This window comes from Apodemus sylvaticus, chromosome 10 (assembly GCF_947179515.1).
Source record: "Apodemus sylvaticus chromosome 10, mApoSyl1.1, whole genome shotgun sequence".
NCBI classification, from domain to species: Eukaryota; Metazoa; Chordata; class Mammalia; order Rodentia; family Muridae; genus Apodemus; species Apodemus sylvaticus.
In genome coordinates this window covers 46,944,877-46,964,509 of record NC_067481.1, presented here as the reverse complement: position 1 = coordinate 46,964,509, position 19,633 = coordinate 46,944,877, and the positions used below count along the sequence as shown (strand labels likewise).

At 40.3% G+C, this 19,633-nt stretch overlaps 1 protein-coding gene across 1 annotated transcript in view; it reads right to left on the bottom strand.

The window, feature by feature from the left end:
• Cpd (carboxypeptidase D) overlaps positions 1 to 19,633 on the bottom strand; it is a 65,949-nt gene that overhangs the window by 21,159 nt on the left and 25,157 nt on the right. Inside the window, exons 3-12 of the mRNA XM_052194837.1 lie at positions 16,458 to 16,600; positions 15,210 to 15,379; positions 14,091 to 14,440; positions 13,365 to 13,556; positions 10,149 to 10,316; positions 7,972 to 8,081; positions 4,620 to 4,722; positions 4,036 to 4,178; positions 2,142 to 2,311; positions 311 to 634 (exon numbers count right to left, since the gene is read on the bottom strand). Of these exons, the coding sequence (XP_052050797.1) occupies positions 311 to 634; positions 2,142 to 2,311; positions 4,036 to 4,178; positions 4,620 to 4,722; positions 7,972 to 8,081; positions 10,149 to 10,316; positions 13,365 to 13,556; positions 14,091 to 14,440; positions 15,210 to 15,379; positions 16,458 to 16,600 (1,873 nt within the window). The remainder of the gene's footprint in view (positions 1 to 310; positions 635 to 2,141; positions 2,312 to 4,035; positions 4,179 to 4,619; positions 4,723 to 7,971; positions 8,082 to 10,148; positions 10,317 to 13,364; positions 13,557 to 14,090; positions 14,441 to 15,209; positions 15,380 to 16,457; positions 16,601 to 19,633) is intronic.

The window sequence follows — 19,633 nt, the reverse complement described above, 5'->3', positions numbered from 1 at the left end:
TAAAATAAGCTAAACAACATTTAGTGAGAATACAAATCTGCAGCAGGAACTCAGCATACACATGACAAACAGTCAAGGGAAGTGATAGGAAGAGAAACTTTGACTCTAGAAGGATCCATCCATGCATCATTAATCTAGCAAGGGGTTTCCGCCAATGCACAAGACTCACTGTCAGAAAAATGTCCTTGTGAAAGAAGACTCCAGCTCTCATACATCAGCTCCCCAATACTCCCGAGTAAGTATAAGAACCGTTCCCAAGGGCAAAGCATGAATGAACCCGCTTAAGGAAGGAAGGAACTGGTGATCTTACGTGGTAAGGTTTGTGATATGTGGGTAGTTCATTACAAGTCCTCTCAGGAACTCGGATAAGTCTTTGTACGAATGGTATCGATACAGAGCCAGGTCTGAGGACGAGCTCAGCAGGAAGCCTTCCAAGCCGTTCTCAGCTGAAAGGTGTTTGATTAAAGCTTCAAACTCCTTCGAAGTTGGGTCGCTGGTGTCGCCAGGGCTGGCACTGTGCCCCCTGCCTTTCTTTGACTCATTGCTTGCATCTGTTGAAGATCGAACAAGTGTGAAGTTGACTTGAACAGCACCTTCACTCCTGACGGTCACATTCTTGGTGACAGGGTTATACCTATAACAAAGCAGACAGGTCAGATGCACACTTTCTCAGTATTCCAGCACTGGGAAATAGAGGTGTGCAGAGAATGAATGAACTCAAGAAATAAACTTAAGTAGTTTACAAAAAAAAAAAAAAATCAAGTTTTCAACATGGAGTCAATTTATTATTTAAAAACTTAACAAAGAACAAAGATAGGTAAATGTATAATATGAATGTGTTTCTAAGATTCTCTAATTATTTTGCCAAAATAGAAGAAAACAATAATTGTAATGTAGTGTGGGCTTCTGAGCCTATTTATGAGCTACCAGCTATTTAAAAGCTCTCTGTTTTTGGTGAAAAGAAAGGTGCTAACAACTCTAAGTGTCTTGTACTTAGCTTTCCTCCAATGAATGCTCAAAGAAACTTCACAAATACGCTGGCTATAGAGGAGAGAATAGTGCATATTCTTGCTATATCATGACCAAAAAACCCCAGCTGAGTGTGGTGATGTGCCTGTAACATTAGCACTCCAGAGGGAGAGGCAGGAGGATCAGAAATTTGAGGTCAACCTGGACATCACCAGCTCCTGCCTCAAAACAGCAACAAAACAAACAAACAAACAAATAAACAAAACCAACAACAAAAGAGAAATTTCAGATTAAATAGGTGTTTCCAATTCTATATCAGTTGTAAACACTATAATGACAACCAGATTGTTTAGAGGTGGGGGGAGTAAAAGCCATAGGTTCATGTTCTTCTTTTTGTTTTTGTTTTTTATTTGTTTTTTTTGAGACAGGGTTTCTCTGTATAGCCTTGGCTATCCTGGAACTCACTCTGTAGACCAGGCTGGCCTCCAACTCAGAAATCCATCTGCCTCTGCCTCCCAGAGTGCTGGGATTACAGGCGTGTACCACCACCGCCCAGCTATGTTCTTCTTTTTTAATAAATAAATCAATAAATCTAGTTCAGCATGTACTTGAGAGGACCAAGAGTTTTGGGGTCAGCCCGGGCTTCATGAGACCCTGTCTCTCAGACAGACAGACAGACAGACAGACAGAGACAGACAGACAAAAAAGACAGAAAGAGGAAAATGGCCTTCCTAAGAGCCTGTAATCAGCAGAAATTTTCATGAAAGCAATGATGTAAATGTATCACAGAGAAGTGAGTGCACATGAGACCTTGGCATTCTATATAAAATACAGAATGGTGTTCTCTGCGGGCAGTGACCGTACTCAGCGGAACATGAGCATTCATTTCTTCCAGCAAGCATGTGCCAGAATTACTACTAACAGTGAGGGAAGTCACAAGAAGAAGGCAGATGATCAGAGTGGAGGAAGGCAAAGAAATATAACTTCAGAGGCCTATGTGATGGTATAATGCCACAGGCAGCAGGTGCTCACTGTGAAACTAGCTCTAACCCTCCCTGCATTACACTCTGCGTTGCTTAGCAGGCTCTGAGGGGCTTTCTGGAAATAACCTAGAGGGAAGCCCATGTTTTTCTTATTCCCAAGCTTTCAATTTGAAAGCATTCATCACTTACCCTCGGGCAGATGCTGTGATTTTATATGTCCCTGGGACTAAGAGGCGCCAGTAATCTCCAGCTTTGTAAGTAGTCACTGGGTGATTAATTTCAGCAACACTGAGGGTGGCATTTAATATGCCTCTACCATCTGTGGCATCAAGGACAAATCCTTTGACACCCTGATGAACCTGTATAAAGGACAAGAATATCAGATTTTAAGGAAAAAAAACCCCATCTAATTACTTTGGGAGCTTGTATCCAAACTAACAGATTGCTAAAAATGTAAACAAAGGAGCTATCAGAACTTCAATGTTCCCAGTCAAGCTGAATGGAAATGCTCACTCTGACATGTATTTGCTTCTAAATGTCTCTGAGAGCAGAGGCCATGTGAAGAACATAATAAGACTTTCAATTTTAGGATGTTAGGTCTACTTCAGAGTATAGAATGCTATAAAAGAAAACACTAGAACTGTTTTAAATGGCTTATTTTTAATAGGAAGAATATTCTATATTAAAAAGGGCAAGGAGATTAAAAAATCAAATATACTATACCCTGCTTGTAAATATACCTATATGATTACACATATAGAAATTTGAATATAGACTGGGAATTATGTAACATCAGAGAATTGCTATCATTTTCTTAGGTGAGATAATAGCATTTAGAGATGATATATAGGAGAATATTTTTATTTTTAGAAAATAGATGCCCAGAAGCTAGAGAGATGTCTCAGTGGTTAAAAGCACTAATTATTCTTCCAGAGGACTTGGGTTCATATCCCAGTACCACCACATGGCAACTAACAACTATCTGTAATTCTTGTTCCAGAGAATCTGATGCCCTCTTCTGGCTTCTACAAGCATCAGACATATAAACAAAACATGCAAACACATAAAATTTAAATAAATAAATAAATAAATAAATAAATAAATAAATAAATAAATGTAAATAGATGTTTTTAAAGGCAAAATGTCCCAATATCTCCAATTTACCTAAATAGCTCCATCAAAACCAAGCATATGAACCAAAAGAAACAAAAAAATGCATCTGTGTATTTTTCATATAAATAAACCAAAACCAGCAAAATGTTAGAATTGTTAAACCTCCGTGTAGAGTAAGAATGTTTACCGTACCAGTCTTATGTCTTCTCTATAAATGTCAATACATAACACAAAGTATTTTTAATATTAGTTAATATAAAAACTTAAGAAAATGATAAACTGTGATCACATAACATATTAGGTTATGTTGGCTAGCCATTTCTGAAGCATCTTTACCTGTTAGCCACTGTGCATATCTAAATAGAAGGAAACCATTATACACTTGTGTGTGTGTGTGTAAGCGCGCGCTTACACACACACACACACACACACACACACACAGTGACAACAAAAGAATATCCTTTATAGTCATTACCTGGCAAATGCTTCTAAGTAGCTAATCTATGTCAGCTTTTATAAAGCCAGGACAGAGGGACACTAACCATTACAGCAAATGCTACCTTGTTTGCTCACTTTTTTCCTCATTTAGACAAATAAACTCATCTATACCCATGAGTAAAATTTCTAGGTATATATATAACAAAACAAACTGGAATACAGAAATGGGGCAAATACACTAAAACAAATTAGAATTAGAAAAGGTATATTCTGGGGGTGGGGAGATGGCTCAGTGGTGAAAGGACACTCACTTTTCTTGTAGAGGACCCTGGTTTGTTTGCCAGGACACACAGGGCCTCCAGGGACAGTGCACACATGGGGTGCACATACACATATGCAGAAAACACTCATATACACAGAGTATTTTAAAGACATACTCCAACTTCCCTGTATAAGAACTATACACTGTACAAACTGTACACAAAGCTTGTCTTGGGCTTGGAAGGACCCACATTTGTTTCTGAGTAGTTACCTGTTTCATAAACTGGATTAGAGATCTTCGATTTTGCTCCCAGTACTTTGGCAGTTCGTTCTCAAATGGATATTTCACACAACCTAGTTCGATAGTTACTTCAAAGCAATTTGTCTGTAAATAGTTCCAGTCCTGCATACCACCTAAAGACAAGGACTTAAAAATTATCACTTTGAATACATTTTAAATAGTTTAGACTCTACAAGGTGAGAATTATTTCTAGTTAAAAACAAAACAAAACAATCTTGGCTCTGCAGTGACTGAAAAACAGTAATGAACTCCTGGGAGGGCCTTTGATCTGCACTTCCACACAGTGCTCATTGCACAATCTCTCTATTAGCACATGAAAGACCTATGATGGTTTGGAGGTAAAAGACCATACACCAGTCAGACTGCAGTGCAATATGTCTACACAGAAATCAAAGAGCACCAAATGCAAAACAGTTGATAGGTTATTGTAATGTCTTAAATCTCATGGGCATTAGGAAAAAATAGTTCTTTCTCAAAATTAAAAAGATCATTAGCAAGCAGCAACATCTAGGAGAGTGGGGAACCCACATTGCTAGGCCTTGATCTTTACTTACCTGGGACATTATACCAACTAGCTCCATTTGTTATCCCATGAGGAAAATACTCATTAAGGTACATATCCTTGCAAGGTCTACCTTGGAACATCTGCGAATTTTCCTGGAAAAGAAAAAAAAATAATCTTTACTAGTATTTGCTTGCATCTACATTTTTAAAAAGTGTTTTATTTGGTACAGGTACAGACCTATAAAGGCTCCCAGAGGGCAAATGAGAGGGTTTCAGGTGGGGGAACACCACTGTAGGAAGTGATGAGACTCTCAATGTGCACTTCTCTGAGTCTGCTGGAATTTGACAGTGTGAAGAGTTGAGTTGTTATCCCTGGAACTCCACACAGTCACATATACATTTACTTGGAGTCCCCCAGTAGTGCCTGGGTTGTGCTGTGTGTTTCTGAGATGAAACTGTCCCTTGGCTGTATCAAGCTCTCCAGCACTCAGACAGAGAACTAACTAACTCTCTCTCTCTCTTCAAGACAGGTAGCCCTGGCTGTACTGGAACTCACTCTGTAGACCAGGCCAGCCCCCAACTCAGAAATCTGCCTGCCTCTGCCTTCCAAATGCTGGGATTAAAGGCATGTGCCACCACTGCCCGGCTTCCTATGGGTGTTTATTAAGGATTATGTAAGTCTTTACTTTTAGTAAGTTACTTACTGGCCAAGAAAAAGAAGGCTGTGAACAAAGAAAGGGGATTTTAATAATCATTTTCCCCAGGGGCAGTAGAAGACAGACACAAGACTCCAGAGAAGGCAGGGTACAACAGAATTAAAAATGTCAGTCAGTGGCCCCAGGACTGGGGACTCGGCTATGGTCAGTGGGGAAAAGCTGAGTGCAGCAGATATGTGACTACTCTGGGTTATATCTGTAATGACAAGATGGCGAAGAAAGGTGGTGGTTGGACTGGTTGGTTTTATCATCTCAACATATCAGTTGAGAATATTTCTTTGGTTAATAATTAAAGTGGGAGGGTTCAGGCACCATAGGTGGTACCATCCCCTGGGCAGGTAATCCTGGTTTGTGTAAGAAAGCAGGCTGAGCAAGCCATAAAGAGCAAGCCAGTAAGCAGTGTTTGCCCATGGCTTCTGCATCAGCTCCAGCCTTGAGTTCCTTTCTTGGCTTCTTTCAATAGGCTGTGATCCGGAATACGTAAGCCAAGTAAACCTTTTCCTTCCAAAGTTGCTTTCGTTCAGTCTTTATCATAGCTACAGAAACTAAATGAAGATAGTACTACTGAGGACTGGATTTTGGGATACTTAGTATGTCAAAGGGTATGTGCAAGATCCTTAGGAATACCACTGAAAGATATGGTTGTAGGTATAGGTTAGGGAGAAAGACAAATATAAAAAGTTTAATAGTTTATGGAAATAAATGAAGGTGAATTGTGAAGTCACAGTGAATGAGTACAGAGTACAATGGGAATATGTAAAAACTCTGGTCGATTTTGATTTTGACAGATGATATAATAAATTCTTACTACTGTATGCATGTCTCCCAGATATGCTATACCCAAATAGAAGGTAACAATTTTTAAGGAAAAAAATAAACAGGTGCATCCTTTTGTTAGCAACTCTGATTTGAATTTCACAAGGTCCATCTACAAAGGGGGTGTGAAGGTGGATGACAAAAGATTGTATCAGAGAGCAGAGTTGCAGTAATAATCTTTATATTCATAACCAATAAGACTACACACCCAATTAGCTGATCAGCATTAGAAACTATCACACCTGGCACCGAAGTCCCAACATGAAGTTTTTTTCTTAGAACTACTTAAATTTTTACACACACACACACACACACACACACACACACACACACACTCACACACACACACACACACATTTTGACACTTCTTTGTGTATGTGGTGGGAGTGTATAGGGTTAAAAATAAGTCAGTGTCATATATCACACTAGTGTGTGTGTAGAGGAGTGTCCTCTCTGAATCATTTTCTGCCTTATGTTTTGATCTTAAAGTTCATGGATTCATCAAGGCTGGCAGGGAGCTCGAGGAGTCTTCCCATCTGCCTTCCCAGGGCTGGGGTTAGAGATCCCCTCTGTGCCCAGACTCCTATGTGGGTGCCAGGGATCTGAACTCAGGTCATCATGCTTGTTACTGTCTGTGCAACTTTTCCAGTCACTATCTTATTATTTTGATTTGTTAAAGTAAATGTGCTCATTACATAGGAAGTTTAGAAAATACAGAATCTATTTCCCCTTTTTTACATTGCAGTGAAACTTCAACTATCTTAATGAATCACTGGTGACTTTGTCTTTTAGCTGGGGTCTCACAGCCCACACTGACTTGGAACGTGCTGTTTACCCAGGGTGTCCTCTAATTCACGATCCTCTGCCTTGTCATGATCCCTAGGGCAGGGATTCACAGGGAGCCGGACAGGACAGGAAAACATAGGTTTAACAGACCTAAAGGCCTCTGCTACAAGTGCTTCCTCTACTGAGAGGGCTGTAGGTTTGTCTTCTTTGTTTCAGACTGACTTGTTTTCAAATGTTGAAAGAGAAAACAACCATAGACTTGTAGTGAAAATTGTGGAATTTTGGTTTCTTTAAAAAACACAGAATATTATATGTTTTTGTTTTTATTCTAGGTATGGGATATGTGGCTGCTTCAGGTTGTCTGCAGTAGCTGACTATGATTTGCCCATGATTTTGCCTGAAACTGATAGTTTCTGCTACTGTGTGATGTTTGGAATTCGGGGGACTTTTCAGAGTGTATATAAATTCTAGGTCCCTGAGCGGTGGGGTGGGTTGGTATTGCGTTGTTGTTTGTAAGTAGTTGTGCACAAAGATGAAACAACAAGAAATTAGATTTCCTGATGATAAAGATCAAACTTGTCCCAAGGAACTGACACTTCTAATCAGCGGGCAGTAGTCTAGGGATAACATCGTCCCCTTCCCCCTCTACCCTTTTTTGTCTCCTATCTAGTTTTAGGGGGTTGAAAAGGTAGAAGAAAAGGGGTGAAGAAGGGTGGAAGAAACAAGAACCCACAAAGTAATAAAGTCTGGCTACATGGACTATTTGTAAAGAATGGTTGCGGCTGCATGGCAAAAAAAGTTAACTTAATGCATCAGTTCTCCTTTACCCAACTTTACTGGGCTTATAAACTAAGTATGTATCAAATGAAATAAGCTGACATCATTTCTGTTCCAATTGCTGAGTTAAAAAACATAGACAAAATACATGACTGAGTTTAAAAACTAATGGAAAAAGAGATAAAGTGTTCAGAAGTGAGATAAGGAACGGGGTTGGGGAAAAGCAAGGAGGCCAGGTATCTTAGCTATGAGAGCATCTGATCTGAGTGCTTTAAGGTAGGTTTTACTGAATTAACTTCCAGTATACCTTGGAATAAGAAAGTGCTATTTGTTGAAACACAGCATCATCTGGTGACTTGCTGTATGTGGCGACTCCTTGTTCATTATCATCGTAAGGGTAGTTAACCACCAAGGAACCTACAGGAAAACAGGCAAAGGCATTGTTTCAAAATGGATCAGTTATACAGTCAGAAATGGAAGGTACCGATTGTGACCCTGTCAGGCCCTGGAACTACCCAGGACACAAACCTTAGTTTAGACCTGTGAGGGATTATTTAATTAGGTTAGACTCTAGGCATTCTTTAAGGATTATATTTATTACCTTAATTATAACAGGAGGCAGCACCATTCCCTGGGCTCCACTGCCAGAAAGCTATTTGAGCTCAATCATTCATTTACCATTCTCTGCTTTCCAGAACTGTGGGCCAAGATAAACCCCTTCTCCTTACATAGTGTTTGTCAAGGTGTTTTATCACAGCAACAGAAAAGGTAAGGCAGAAGAAGGAGCCATGAAATTTATCAAGCAAGGCCAATTGTGTGTTCTCTAAAACTTAGGGTTAGCAGAGCCATCCTGGTCTACACAGAAAAATTCTAAATATTTCTTATGGTCTAGTTATTCATCTGGAGTTGTACCAACAGTGAGGTATTCAAAGTGAAGAAAGGGATGCTTTCAAGTGTAAAAAGGCCATCATCCACTTACCTCATGCTTTGCGTGAGAGAAAAGTAGCAATGATGAGTCGCAGGGAGAAGCTTTGAGTTATGTTTGTTAAAGAACCACACCCTTTATTTTCCTGATCGTCATACTTCTCACATGTCTGTCTGCTTATTATATCTTCTTCTGCATCAAAATGCATATGTGGAAGTCAGAAGGATATTTGTGGGAGTAGATTTATGCCGTGCACTATGTGGGTTCAGAGGACGGAGCCTGGCATGTGTACTTATCTGTTGGGCCATCTCTCCAGCCTGGTACTTTCACTCTTATTCACGTGACTCTGTTTTGAGGCAGGGTCTCATATAGCCCAGGCTGCCTTGAACTACTTTGTAACTGAGGATGACCTTGAACTCCTGATCCTCCTACTTCTCTTTCCTGAGTGCTGGGATTGTAGGCATATGGCACCATGCCAGGCTTACGGAGCACATGCTGGTCATTGACTCCAGGGCTTCAGGCATGTTAGGCAGGTGTCCTACTGGCTCAAATACATGCCCATGATGTTTCTCTTAATATTGACCTTTCATTTTGTTCAAATGACTCATTCCTAATGAGTCATCTTGAAATATATACTTCCAAAGCCTTAATAAGAATGAAGTCACTAACTATGCTGCAGTTAAAGAACTGTGTGTGTGTGTGTGTGTGTGTATGTACGTACATGGTGGACAGCACAGGTGGAAGATAATATGTTTGATCTTTATGATGACAAAGTGTATGATACCTAGCTAACAGTATAACAAATAAACATGAAACACTTGAAAAACTATTACATTTCACCTTTTGGGTGATATGAAAAAGAGAAAAGCAAGAAAAAGGAAGGCAGGAAGTGGGAAGAAGAGGAGAAAGGGAGGGAGAGATGGTTTAGTGGGAGAAAAGCATTTGTGGGTAAATCCACAACCTGAATTAGATCCTGAAATCCAGTGGAGAGAGAGATCTGATTTCTGAAAGATGTCTTCTGACCTCCACACACATGCCATGGCATGTGTACACAGACACAGACACACATAAACATGTATGCATGCACACTGTACATATGTGTTAATAAATAACATTAAAATTTAAAAGGAAAGAAAAAGAGAAGGAGAAAGGGTGTGGCAGGAAACACTGTGTGGTAGCAGAGGAGAGGAAGCCAGGCCTGCTAATGTTTGCCTGTCATCCCAGCATCAAGGAGGCAGAGGCAGAGGCAGGAGGATCCCTGCAAGGCAAGGCAAGGCCACCCTGGGTATGTGGTGAGAACATGTCTAAATGAACAACAGACAAAAAGAAAATAGAGAAAAAAAAAAGAATGAAAGAAAGAATGAGTGGGGAAGGGAGGGGAAATCCAGGGACTTGGCCTAAAAGGGGAGGAGAAAGGCTTTACTGGCTCTGTCACAGAGGCAGTGAGAGGGTACTCACTTGAAGAAAGCCTAGGACTTATACAAGCAGATAGAATTTCAGCAGGATTTTCAAATGTTCTCAACAGATGAAGTCAGTAGCATAGGAGCTGCCGTACCTACCTCCATGCAGATTGGCTGACAGCACAAATGGATAGGCCTTCACCCAGCTCATCACGGCGATAGTTTCTGGTTGGGTAGGATCTGTGATCGGAACAAACTGGTCTGGGAAATTTCGGTTTAGGTCAAAGTTGTTGCTGTTGTTTCTGCCAACTACACTTATCGAATCTCCTGTAGGATAAAAGATTAAAGTTTAAGGTAGCTTTTACTAAGTTTTAATATAACATACATCAGCCACCTTAACATGCAAGTACCTCAGGCTCACTGCTACCAATTCCATCGAGTGAATTACACCACACCTTTTTGGTACATTGTGTATTAAAAAAAACAAAGCAGAACAAAACAAAACAAAACAAAAAAACCAAACTCTCTTACAGATTTTTAAAGCAAAGTGGTAAAATCATTACTCTTTAGTGTCTGTCCTCTGGTTATCCTTTGAGAGAAAAAAATCCAATTACATAAATGATGCCAAGGCATTGTTCAAGTGTTATAATTCACACACAATATAATAAGCAGCCCTTAGGTTGGTGGGCTTCATCATGAGAAAACAGACCAACAAAAATAAAACTGTGGTGCTGACATTAAAATGATTACAGAAAGGTAAGTTAGTAGAGAACACTGTTGGGCATTAATCCAAGAGAGGAGAAAAGTTCAACTCGAGCCTGACTGTGTAGACTGGTATGAGGGAGGGAGAGCAGTCACTGCTGTCATGATAACGAGAAGAACTGCACGTGGGGGAGGGGCCCACTGGAGGGCTTCCTCACAGTTGGAGGTGTCAGGAGGGATCTGTGATCTGGCAAGAGAGAGGAAAGAACCTGCACACAGTGAGGACCAACCTGGCCTGTGTGAATGAGAGCCCCAGGGTCAGATCAAGGTGAGCTATCCCATCCAGTGTCTGGATGCTCCTTGTGACGCCTGTTCCACTCAGGGATCATGGCTAGGAGCAGCTGAGGAGAGTAAACAGATTGCTTGGACATATTTCAAGCTGGCTACAGTTAACTACAGAGACGGGAATAGCTCTGCAAGGCTGTCCTTTTATAAAAAGCAAGCTTTTCTCTCAGATACCCTACTTTGTGCCTTGGAAAGGCATCGCTTAAATAGAGATTGGGGGCCTGAAACCTGGCATAGACAGTTGTCACCTGGTAGACTTTATCTGCATGACAAAATAACCTGTGCTGGCTCTGAACATTTTTACCTCAACCTTCCATAGCCCATAACCACTTCCCTCTAACTAGACCCAAACCCCTAGCTTAGGTATATATAAATTTCAACTAGTTCTTCTTTGAAATTTACACCTGTACAATTCTCATGTTTCTGATTATACATTAACTTAATTTTCCCTGTTAATCTACCCATTATCAGTTTAATATAGATGAAAATGATCAAACCTTTATAGGGAAAAAATTTAAAAGTTCCCTAAGGAATCGTGGGAAAAGATTGAGTCTTACTCTCCTAGGGCTCTGTGGAAGGTGGCCTGTGTAAACCTGTCCTCCCAGCCCTTCCAGCATTGCCTCAGGAGAGATGGGCTTGCCTAGGGGAGGCAGGAAAAGAAAAAGCAATAACTTAGCGGGTATGGAATATGGATGAGTACAGAAGCCACTGGCTTCAAATATTATCTCATTTGATTTTCCAATGATGAGTAAGGTTACCCATATAATAGTCTAATAAAAACTACTGTTAAAATAAAAGTTTATGAAAAAAAATCTTCCATTATTTTTAATAAATTGATGGCTAGTCTTGTCAACTTGATTGGCTAGAGATACTACAAGGCTAGTAAAGCACACTATGGGGTACACCTTTGAGGTATTTTACATATGGAATGGTATGATGGGAAAACATTGATCATTTTTTAAAAAACAATTTACTTATTTTTAAGTGCACTGGTGTTCTGCGTGCATGTATGGCTGTGTGAGGGTGCCAGATCCCCTGGAACTAGAGTTAGAGACAGTTGTGAGCTGCCATTGTGAGTGCTGGGAATTGAACCAGGGTCCTCTCTAAGAGCAGCCAGTGTTCTTAACTGCTGTGCTCTTAGAGCACACTTTTCATCTCAGCACTTGGGAGGCTGAGGCAGGCAAATCTCTGAGTTCGAGGCTAGCCTGGTCTACAGAATGAGTTCCAGGACAGCCAGGGTTACACAAAGAAACCCTGTCTCAAAAACAAAACAAAACAGAAAATGAGAGAGAGAGAGAGAGAGAGAGAGAGAGACAGACAGACAGACAGACTGACTGAGACTGAGACTGACTGGCCCTGAACATGTGTACTACCATCTAATAGGCTGGGGACCCAGACAGAACAAAACTACATGAAGGAGGAGTCCATCTAGTGCCTGCCAGCTCCATTCTTCCTGAGCAAGTACAACCACTGCTGTTGTCACAGACAGACATTAGGCTCCAGCATTTTCAAGCCTTTCAATGGGGACTGGCTTCAGTGACCTCTGGCAGCCGCTAGGACTCAGCCTCAGACACACTGCTGGATTCTTGTTTCCAGGCTTCCTGTTTCTTGTTCTGAACAGCTATCACATTTTCTGGTTCTCCAACATAGGGCGTCATTATTGAACTACCTGTCTTCTAAGCATATACATCAATATGATGAATCCCATTTTATGGTTTTACATGCATACACTCTCCATCTCTATCAGTTCTGTTCTTCTAGAGAATACTGAAGAAGACAAATAGCCACCACAGAAATGCAAAACCAAACAAGGGGCCCGCATCTTGATGAAGGGCTGGAGAGATGGCTCCTTTAGTAAAGTGTCTCCTATTCAAGCACAAAGTTCAGACATTAAAAGCTAGGCACTGTAATATGCAACTCCAGCGCTAGGGGGCAGAGCTGAGCAGATCCTTGGAGTTCACTGACCAGCAAGTTGAGCTGAATCAAACTCCAGGTTCTCAAAAACAAGGTGGAGAGCAACTGAATAGGAACAACATCAACCTCTGCTTTCACACATGTACACACGTACATACAGTGCACACATATACACAAAGACAGACACTATATATATATATATATATATATATATATATATATATATATATATATATATATATATATATATATACTTCATCATGTATTGAAAAGTCTGCCCTATTTTTTAAGTACATAAAAGCTAAAATCACTCATAAATCATCAGAATAAAAATGATCAACATTTTCCCTCTTCCAAATAACCACACTGTGCAACAACCAACATAGTAGGTTTTAATAGTCAGCTCTTCTTTACCTTCCTGGGACTTTTCATACCCATCAGGATTCATGGATGGCATAAGGTGAATTCTAGTGCTGCGAACCAAATCTGTTACTTCAGGGTCTGTTCCAAAGTTCTTGCAGAGGTATTCAATGAGATTCAACAGCAGCTCTCTTCCAACCACTTCATTTCCATGCATATTTCCAATATACTTAAATTCTGGTTCACCTGAATTTAATAATTACACAGAAGACTTTTTCTTCTTCAGTTAAAATAGACTCTGTTTTTTCCCCTAACATATGTATGTATATTATATATATGTATATATGTATACATATATATATACACACATATATTCCAAACCAAAATATTAAGTAAACATGTATTTGTCAACATCAAAAAAACTTAATAAACATATTGTAGTTTGTTTACCAGAATATGTCTGTGCAGGCTGGAAGCATATATGTCTGCATAGCTTGTAGATATATAGGCAGATGTGTAACACCCATATGTGTATACCCATATGTCAAATAGAACTCAGCCAAAAGAATCCAATCTATGAGCATACTAAGTACCATGCAAATGTGGATTACCAAATGGATTTTTCTCTTCTGGAAACAGACTGGCTCTATGTTCTTTTTTGACTATGTATTCTTAATGGAAGTTACACAGCATACAGATGACATATTTGGACAAAGCACAGAGATACAGCACTAGCTTTGAGAGGTACTACTGAGATCATGTGAAAGGCAATGCAATTACCTGGTTCATGGACACCTGGGTTATCAGATATCTCCATCACATACAGTTCTCTTGATTCTACAGATTTTCCCAGGGAATAAAGACGAGTGATATTAGGATATTCATTGGCAAATCTTCTCAAGAAGATTTCCATGTCAGGAAAATGGTGGTGGTGAAAGTCTTTAGGTTGAATTGGCTGATGGGAAGATGGTGTTCCAGGAGGAATGTTAGGAATAGCAACTGTGCCAGGAGTTGTCACAGCCTCAGGTGAATCAGGCATCACTGACATAACAGTTGGCCGAAGGGAGAAGTCCATCTCTGTGGCTGGTCCTTCTTTCACCATTATATTATTAATGGTCAATGGCATATACCTTAAAAAGTGGAAAGGGCAGTGGCTTGGAATTAAGACTCATGATGATTTAGCCTTATAGAAGCACTATGACCTTTTCTCATACTGCTGCAGTGATCTATCAAAACTCAAAACGTAAATTAAGACAACTGTATAAATTTAGCTATCTTAGAATGTTACTTCACAGAAAATCTTGGATTAAGTCTTTAAAAGAATTATTTCTCTCACAAAGCTTCCTGTGTATCTCACACTAGAACTGTGCCAAAATTGTAGCTATGATATTCAAATGGGCAGACAAGTTAACTGCTGCTATGATATTCAAAGGGGCAGACAAGCTAACTACTGCTGCAATATTCAAGGCATGTGCTATCCATCTTTGCCTAACCATATCAGATTAGCATTCCCCTTTCCTCCCATTACAAAGCTCAGAATGAAAGGGTATCAATAAAATCCTCATCATGTGAGTGTGCAGAAAGGCTTGAGCAGATGAAAACCCACTGCTTTATGTACTGGAAAGCTGGGAAGGCATGGCTTCCAACTCCATCTCTGGAGCCCTGGGCTGTTTCTACCTGATTCAACTAGCTGAGCAATGCTTCTAAGAGTGGAGCCTTTTGTAAAGCTTTTATAATCTTTCTTCCCAGTGTTCCAATTATGCCTCACACTATTGGACTATAGGACAAAGCACTTTCTCATAAAAAACAGAAGCCACATTCAGTGAGAAGCATTTAGACAATCCTACATCTAAAGAGAGACCTGGCACTGTAATTAAGAATCTAGTTTAAAACTTTTACCCAGTTGAAACCGCTGTAAGATTGTAAATTCCAGGGACAAGTAATCTGTGGAAATCACCAAATCGTCCAGTTGTGATATTATGATTAATACCAGCCACTGAGATGGTTGCGTTTTCTAACCCAGAGCCTGTTACAGAATCTTTAACAAATCCTTTAATTCCAATGTGGACCTAAAAGACAAAAGTCAAAACTCAGACGCAATCAGTTTGGTGATAGAGTTTATAAACAGTAAGACTACTATAAGAGTTTCAAATTTTTCTTTTTCTTTTATGACAGGGTCTCATTATGTAGCTCTGGTTTTCCTGGAACTCTTTATGGAAACCAGGCTGGCCTCTAACTCAGAGATGCCTGCCTCTGCCTTTGGAGTGCTGGGATTAAAGGAGTGCACCATGTCCAGCAAACAAAGTGTTTCTTTAATCCCTTGAAGTTGAAACAAAGTATAGACAAAGGACTAAATTCTTTTTTAAGATTTATTTTTATTTTGTGCATGTTTGCCTGCATGTATGTGTATTACATGTTTGTCTGGTGCTCCACAAGAGCCAGAAAGGTATGTTGGCACACCTAGCACTGGAATTACAGTAGGTTGTGAACTGCTATGTTGGTACTAGGGACCAAACCTGGGTCCTCTGAAAGAACAGCCTGCTCTTAACCACTGAGCCCTCTCTCTAGCCTCAGCACTGAATTCTTAAATTTAAGTTATAAAAATCTCTAAAGTGCTTTTGAAGTTCCCTCTCTTTGAAGTCAAGCTTCAAATTTCCTCTTCAAACTATAATTTCTGGTACAGTCAATAGCTGCATGAACATTTCTGATATTTACTCTAAATTGCTATACACATTCACAGTTGTAAAGGATCTCTAGCAAATATGAACATAAGGCATTGTCAACCTGAAAATATAAATCTATAGGGTTTTCATGGTGCCAGAAATTGAACTCAGGGTTTCATCCATGCCAAACATTCCTTCTACTACTGCGCTATACCACAAATCCCCACTAAAAATTTAGCCAATTATTTCCATTTGTAAAAGTGTTCTAAGACTGTCAAAGGAAGCCTCCATGGAGCCAGGGTTGGGGTCAGAGGAGAAGCGGGGGAGCTTGATGTACTCTAGTAGATCATAAACTAATAATTTCTACAGAAAATCTACAATCTTAAAGCACATGCTATTTGGATTGTTCTTCCTGTGCCTTCAAATTTCTCCCTTATTTAACCCATTACTTCTAAATTCCAACCTTCTAGCCGGCAATTTTTACCTTTTCAATCAGTGTGATCAAAGACTCACGATTATTCTCCCATTCTTGTCGAAGCTGAGAAGCAGGTGGGTACTTGCAGCAAGACAATTCTAATGTGATCTCAAAGCAATTGGCCCACACATAATTGTAATCTTGCATACCACCTGCAGAGTGACAGGGAAACAAGTTTATTTACAGAAGAAAAGAATCCCACTCCCCCAAAGACTGAAGAAATCAAATCATCCAATTTTTTCCATGTACACATTTTGTTTCCATTAAGTTGTGTGAAATTGAAGAAGGCTCTTCAATTACATAAACTAAAAAGGAAGGTTTATACACACTGGGAAGGAATTGTGTGTGTGTGTGTGTGTGTGTGTGTATGTATACACACACATACACACAGATGTATATTGGAAAGACTATATATATATATATACATATATATATGAGAAATAACATCTAACTGGTAGAATGAGCAGCTATGAAAAGTCTGATTAAATCAACTAACAGTTTTAGTTGCTTACAATTTCAGACCAGTTCTAACAATTTTATATGTTTACAGTACTTCTGGAAATTCTATGAGGTAGCTATTACTAATTTTCCCATTTTACATATGTGAGAGGTCAGGGACAAAGATATTAATGAGCACACACCATTCTAGCTATAGTTAGGGAAATGGAGAGATGTTCTACTGTGGCTTTATCTGATGGAAGAGAAATGGTTCAAAAGCAGGCTGAGCGGCGTGAGCGATGTAGGTCACACGGGCTTTGGCACTGAGCAGTGTGCATTATCAAGAAGGTGGCAAGAGACACAGACTCCATCCAGGGTGGTGCAGCTACCTAACTAAGGAAACGGGAAGAGAATGGATTCGAAATGTGTGTAAAGGGGAGAGAACCGGAAGATGAGCTCCCACTGTCGACCCGACCATCGTTCCCACACCACTCCTACACAAGCGCACGCGTTCATCCTCATGAGAGCTTTACCTCATCGTTCCTACTGCTTAATTTTCTCCCATCTTCTTTTAGGAGGATGAGTGAAGAGTGGAGGAGGAAGCCATAATTTCTCTATGAGTTCCCCTTGCTCCTAGAATGTGGGTAGGCAAACATGCAGAGAACCAGAGCCGCCCACCGCTCTCTGCATGTACAACAGGCTCTGACCTTAGTCATTTCCCTCATCTCCCGAGGACACCACCAAGCTCAGGTTTGCTGAGGGTTTTTTGTTTGTTTGTTTGCTTGCTTGCTTTGGGAGAGATTTTTGTTTTTTCTTTATAACTAGAACTCATCAAAATCCTCCTAGGGTACCTGTTCCTGGCCAGGAAGGTATCCTCTCTCAACTGTCCCCAGATATTTTGGCTCCACCTCTGGCAACATAAAATAAGAATGTGCATTTTTTAAAAAGATTTATATATTATTATACCTAAGTACAGTGTAGCTGTCTTCAGAAGACACACCAGAAGAGGGCATCAGATCTCTTTACGGATGGTTGTGAGCCACCATGTGGTTGCTGGGATTTGAACTCAGGACCTCTGGAAGAGCAGTCAGTGCTCTTAAGCACTGAGCCATCTCTCTAGCCCCCACAAATGTTTTGAGAGTTATCTTTCTCCAACTCTTGGCACATCCTAGATGATAAATGCAAGATCCTTCAGTGCTCAGAAAAGAAACACACACTCCCTTTTATATCCTTGAGTGAAAGCTCTTCTGCCTTTTACAGGCTGAGAATCTTGGGCATTACTTTTTTTTTTTTTTTTAATTTTGGTCTTTATTTGCAAAATGTTGAGTGTTAGGATCACAAAGGACTTTGAACCTTCAGATGCCATGGTGTTCAAGAATAGGTGGTAGTTTGACTATATAAGAAAGGCAACACTTGGGAGAGAGAAACATTCTGAGATCTGTCTACAGGAAGTCAGTGTCATACCCAAAGCATAGACAGCTCACTTCATAACTCCACCAAAGAACAGAGCTTAGAAAGGCAGGTAACACGACACCAGAGACACGATGCTGACAACACAGAAAATGAGACTGATAACCTCATGTCCAACCATGCTAACCAAACAAGAACAGGTTTTTAAAATTAATTTTACAGTTAGCCTAAGAGCATTGAGTTTCATACTTATTTTATTCTTAAATTATGTTGAGGTACTGGGAGGCGCGCCTGGGACCCCCGTGTATAGACGAGTACACTACTGCCCAGCTGCATCCCTGGCAGAGGCCCATCCCTCAGAGTTACCCATCTTTCTTTAAGACCTTACTAGAAAAACTGCAGCAATAAAACACCTCCCAAGAAACCTTTCTAGGTCTCCCCTCAATCCTAAAATTGAAACTACTAGCAAAGGCCCTTAATATCTCCATTGCTGGGTTTTAAAAATTATCGCAAAGTATGCATAATACACAAATAACCATTTTAGTGGAGGTCCCAGGCTTGTCTCCCAGTACCTCAACATAATTTAAAAAGAAAATAAATATGAAAAAAGGGGTTTTGAGGAATCAGAAGAATCAGTGAAATGAAATTATAAAAGTGCTGGGCAGGGTCTGACATATGTTGGTTGTGACATGGGAATTTATTGAGAGGTCAGCTTGGTGAGGGACTGGGATGGGGAATAGAGAAGGCTGCATTAAAAGGCTGTATTTTGCTGTTCTGAACAGGAATGCGACATCAGGAACGGAAGGTCTTATGGTCCAGAAAAAGGAGCGTCAAGTGAGAAAGAGGAGAAGCAGCAGGAGAAGGACGAGGAAAATACACAGCCTTACCTGGCACCTTTAACAATGGTTTGAGTAAAACTTACTTTGACCTAAAGGTGGTGGTGACAAGATAGGAGGAGAGGAGGAGAGGGAAATCCTGACAGAGTCTGCTGACTGCTGGGAGGCCAGGAAAAGGAAAGGACCAGAAAGGACCTCAGGCCTGACAGCTCAATTACAGACAAGATGCTTGGCACAGTGGGCGGAGGGGTGTGACAGTCTCGTTCAGAGCAGGCCAAGTCTGAGTCTGAGGTATCTGCATGATAGAACTATCCAAGAAGACATCTTTTTTTTCCCCTTTACCAGTCCCATATGTCCCATAAGTCCTCTTCTCTCCATCCATTCTCCTATCTTTCCCCCTCCCTTTTCTCTGTCCTGGTACTCCCCTACAATGCTGGATCAAGCCTTTCCAGGATTAGGGCCCTCTTCTTCCTTCCAAGAAGACATCTTAAAATTCAAATT